The sequence below is a fragment of the Cyprinodon variegatus genome, unplaced genomic scaffold, assembly GCF_000732505.1.
Source record: "Cyprinodon variegatus isolate N-32 unplaced genomic scaffold, C_variegatus-1.0 Scaffold269, whole genome shotgun sequence".
NCBI classification, from domain to species: domain Eukaryota; kingdom Metazoa; phylum Chordata; class Actinopteri; order Cyprinodontiformes; family Cyprinodontidae; genus Cyprinodon; species Cyprinodon variegatus.
Window position 1 is genome coordinate 286,909 of NW_015150722.1, and position 5,016 is coordinate 291,924.

The 5,016-nt window shown below is 49.4% G+C and overlaps 1 protein-coding gene across 4 annotated transcripts in view; it reads right to left on the minus strand.

The window, feature by feature from the left end:
* Positions 1–5,016, minus strand: part of arhgap32 (Rho GTPase activating protein 32) — a 108,935-nt gene that overhangs the window by 78,133 nt on the left and 25,786 nt on the right. For 3 of the 4 annotated variants that reach the window (XM_015382900.1, XM_015382899.1, XM_015382898.1), the window contains exon 2: positions 3,982–4,102. The exons of the other annotated variant lie outside the window; for it this stretch is intronic. In XM_015382900.1, the coding sequence (XP_015238386.1) occupies positions 3,982–4,076 (95 nt within the window). In that variant the 5' untranslated portion in view covers positions 4,077–4,102. The remainder of the gene's footprint in view (positions 1–3,981; positions 4,103–5,016) is intronic. 4 annotated transcript variants of the gene reach the window in all.

The window sequence follows — 5,016 nt, forward strand, 5'->3', positions numbered from 1 at the left end:
AACCAGTAGGTGGCAGTAGTGTTCTTTGACAAACATGGATGCCTCCAGTAAAGCACATTCACATGAAAATTACTCTGAATTAAAAACACTGATCATTTATTGAACAGGATGGAATCATTTCAGATTTAAAGAACTTTCAGAAGTTTAAATTCTGAATATGAGCAGACTTTTCCTTTACTGTCAAGTACAGGTCAGGGACAGTGCCTCTGGACTGGCAGACTGGGGTGGTGGTTCCTCTCCATAAGCGTGAGGTCCAGAGGCTGTGCTCCAACTATAGCCTCCCAGGAAGGTTCATGCCATGGAGCTGGAGAGGAAAGTCTGGCTGATGGTCGAACTTCTGCTTCAAGAAGAGCAACTAACTGCTGAACACTCCAGCAGCTCTACACTCTCGACCTGTCAGACTATCCTTTATGTGACTTTGACTCATTTTTCCTGCTGAACCTTTTAGCATCTGATGTTATGTGGCCCTTAATATACATTTTAAGCAAAAGCAGGAACAGGAAGTCTGTGGTTTTAACAACAGAGAAAACTTTACTTCTGCCTACAGTTGGAAAGTCTGAATTAATCTCTGCTGGTGGGTCCTCAGTAAAGCCTGACAGGCCTATGAAGCAATGGAGGAAAAACCTGCTATCATGTGATTCTGACCTCAGCTCAGTACGGCGTTATTAGATTATGGATCATTTTCACTCACTGTCGTCAGATGTGAACCACCAGGCTGCCTATTCAGTCTCATTTATTCAGCAGTTAGGTAATAAGATGCAGCATCTGCTTGGTTAGGTCAGCTGAAGCTCTATTTAGAGGCGTAAGTACAGTCAGCTGAGGCGTCAGGACCAGAGGACATTAATGTTAGCCCAGGTTTCTGCGGACAGACGGACGCTGTGTCATCACAGGCCTAAACCCTGAAGGAAGGCGTCTGCTTAAAAACGTCCACCTTGGTTAAAACAACATTCAGCCGATAAAGAAAAGCAATAAAAATCGGTGCAAATGACCGGAGGACTGACGGAGCTGATGGCCAGCATCCATCTGCAGCCCACCACTTGGAGCTCTCTGCACCCCGTTTCTCAGATGAACAATCGTGCTCTCCTAGGTGATGTGGGCCAGAAATGTGGGCCACTCGTCTTGGTGGGAACGAGTCCCTGAAACATCCAACAATACGAATGGAAACCCGATCTGAGCTCGGCCCCCCTCCCAGCCTCCACTTATTGATGTGCAAATCAGCAGCTGACGTCAACCTGGAGCCTCTGAAGCGGGCCCTGGAGGACCTAGCAACAGCACTCACTGTTCAACCCTTCATTGTCTCTGGGGTGGGGGGGTTAGGGTTTCTATGGATGGCAGAGCCACAGCTCCAACAGCATTATCCCACCTAGAAGTTGATTTCATTATTTATGTTCTGCTTGTTTTTGGGACAGACGATCTCCTGGTAAAAATCTCTCAACAACACAAACCTCAGGCTGCAGCTCGTTCAACAAGGAGCTGAACTTTATCTTCCAGGTCAGTGATTCATAATGAAGTGCTGGCGAGCTCAGCTCTGCAGACAACAGATCCACCTGTTTTTATCTTGATAGAAACTACGTCTCAGAAGTCACTAAAGGCTGATCTGTTTTCTGGAAACATCTCTCCATGATCAGTCCTGCATGGTCCCTTAGAAAGACCTTTTCATGGACCAGTTCCAACAGGTCCTACTGAGTGTGTCCATCTTTAGCTCGGTCTATGTAATAAAACAGAGACCGAGTCTGACATGTTTATGAAGGTGATGAAAAACCAATAGAGAGCCGTACTTCCAACAGGCAACAGGAAGGCTTCAGGGAGCATGCTACATTGGAAAACATTGGACACTGATACAACACAGAGACTGATGCCAACCTGGCTAACCTCAGCCACCATCACAGAGACTGATGCTAACCTGGCTAACCTCAGCCACTGGAGGCTAAATCCACCATCACAGAGACTGATGCTAACCTGGCTAACCTCAGCCACTGGAGGCTAAATCCACCATCACAGAGACTGATGCTAACCTGGCTAACCTCAGCCACTGGAGGCTAAAGCCACNTGGGAAAGAACAGGAGCTGGAAGACGCGCCAGCAGCACTTTATAGGTCTGCTGTATGGGACCACTTTGCATTTAGAGCGACCTACGATGACGGCGGAAAGAAAGCTGTGGATAAAAGTGCAACAGTGTGCAAGCATTGTGCAACACGTTTTGTTTATGCTAACAGCAACATGACCAACATGTCAGCTGACCTGCAGATATATTGATGATTATAATATTTACTGGATTATTTATTTTGTTATTTTAGATAACACAATGGCACTTCAAGTTTGATAGGAAATCTAGCCTTATTTATTTGATGGTATTTCAATTTATTTGAAACATGTCATTTTATCTTGAGTTAATTTTAAACAAAGGGGCCTAAGTCTAGTTTTGATAGAGCCTATGCTTCTTTGTTAAAGATTGTTTGCCAAATAAATGAAGCACATGTTGGAACCAGCACTGTCTTCTCTCTTGCAATGCCAGAATCTCACCTACTTTTAACCTCAGACTGTCACAATGATGTAGCAAATGTCAGACTGATTTTTTCTTTCAGTTTTGACTTGACTATACAAGACAAAATAGATTTTCCTAACAATCAACGTATACCAAACCGAACCGAATACCGTGAACTGAACCGTGGATTTTGTGAACCGTTCCACCCCTATTGCGCACTGAGTGATTTTCCCACGATCGCCCCTCGTTACCCCCTGTTCACTACACAACGCACATGAGACACGTTGAAAGTCGGTCCAATTGAATAATTCTCGTACGACTGGAGAATCAGCTCAAGAAGGGTAAATCGCACAGTGTACGCCCGGCTTCAGATTGTAGACCTCCTTCTTTCCTCCCCTTTGCCTGCCTCCCTTCATTGCTGATAACCACTCGTGTCTCCATGTATCACCAGGGGAGGCTATCGTCAGCAGTAGCTCCCCGCCAAAAACACAGAATGAATGTCATTTTTAGCTCCGTGGTCCAAGAAATATTCGATGAATCAGAGTGGCCTAGTCAAAGTTCCTTTCTAGATCACATTTTCCTTTGGAAATCCTTCTGCTCTGAACTAAAACACTTTGAGCTGAAGGGAACAGAAACTTCCCCTCTAACAGGCTCAGAATCCTGATGAAACAGGAGCAGGAGTGAAAGAGGAAGCTGACGGTGCCTTCGTGTCCGTCTCTGACTGAGATAACCCCCCCGCCCGCAGCCGCCATGCGAAGGAAGCATGCGGCGCCGTGGATGTTCCTTACAGCTGATGTTTGTGGTAAAACACTGTGTTTATAGACGCTGCTGCATGTGTTTGTTAGCGATAACACATGAGGGAAGGTTTGTGTGTGTGTGTGAGGGGACTGCTCAGCACGCTGGTGTGGGCGTACAGCTGGAACCATGACGTAACGAGCTAAACGCCGCTCTCCGTGCTCCCTGCTGTGGGCAGTGGTCGCTGAACATGAATGACTGTGGCTGCAGGAGATCTGAATGAAGGAAAGCTTCCAGCCGCTACTGGGGGCTGATAGGCTGCATGTTCCTGAGTGGGTCAGCGTGTGGGGGGGCGCTTTCTCCAGGGTGGGGTGGTGACTGTGCAAACTGGCCCTATCAGCTCAGCTTTAGCGCCGAGGCTTGGCTTTACATCCATGCCCCCCCCCTCCCTCCCCTGCATGCGCATAACTTGGTATCATTTCTCCTTGAGGAAGCCACACTATCAGCGCACTATCAGCGCACTATCAGCGCACACACACCAGATCCTTCAGCGCTTAAATGCAGGCTGTTCACCAAAGGAAGAGGGACTCCTGACGTAGAACGAAACACACATTGAATCCTCCAACACACACTCCTTCCCTGACTATAAACAAACTAGCATGCTCACTAAAGCCCTACCTGAGGCGTGGTCCTTCCCTCTGACACGGTTAACTGATGGAGAACGTTAGGGGGGGGTGCTCCAGCTTCCCGCTGCGCTCTTACCTGTCCAGGATGTCATGGCTGGACGTAGCCGTAGCTCCCAGCAGTCCCAGTGCTGCACTCCCCACCGCTGCAGCAGCCCCGCTGCCTGCCTCCATGATACTGACTCACCGCAATGAGCAGCCTGCCAGAGCAGAGGAGAGGGAGGGAGGGGGGGAGAGGGGGAGAGGGAGGGGAGGTGAAGAGGAAGATCAAGGAAGAAAAATGCCAACGAGACCGAAGGAATCACATGTAGAGGGAGAAGGACTGGGATGGAAATCAGAGGGAATGAGGAAACATGGTGGAGGAAAAATGAGAAGAAGAGAAAAGAGAAAAAGAGAGAGAAAACCATGAGCTACAGAGAACCAAACACATGGAAAAAAACACCACCGCCGTCCAGAGCTCCAACCATCCAGACCTCCAACCGCCACCAACCATCCAGACCTCCAACCGCCACCAACCATCCAGACCTCCAACCGCCACCAACCATCCAGAGCTCCAACCAACACCAACGGTCCAGAGCTCCAACCTCCAACAACCGTTCTGAGCTCCAACCAACACCAACCATCCAGATCTCCAACCGCCACCAACCATCCAGATCTCCAACCACCACCAACGATCCAGAGCTCCAACCTCCAACAACCGTTCTGAGCTCCAACCGCCACCAACCATCCAGAGCTCCAACCGCCGACAACCGTCCAGAGCTCCAACCGCCGACAACCGTCCAGAGCTCCAATCGCCACCAACCGTCCAGAGCTCCAACCACCAATAACCGTCCAGAGCTCCAACCACCAACAACCGTCCAGAGCTCCAACCAACACCAACTGTCCAGAGCTCCAATCGCCACCAACCATCTAGAGCTCCAACCGCCAACAACCGTCCAGTGCTCCAACCAACACCAACCGTCCAGAGCTCCAAAAGCCACCAACCGTCCAGAGCTCCAAAAGCCACCAACCGTCCAGAGCTCCAAGCACCACCAACCGTCCAGAGCTCCAACCGCCACCAACAGTCCAGAGCTCCAAGCACCACCAACCGTCCAGAGCTCCAACCGCCACCAAC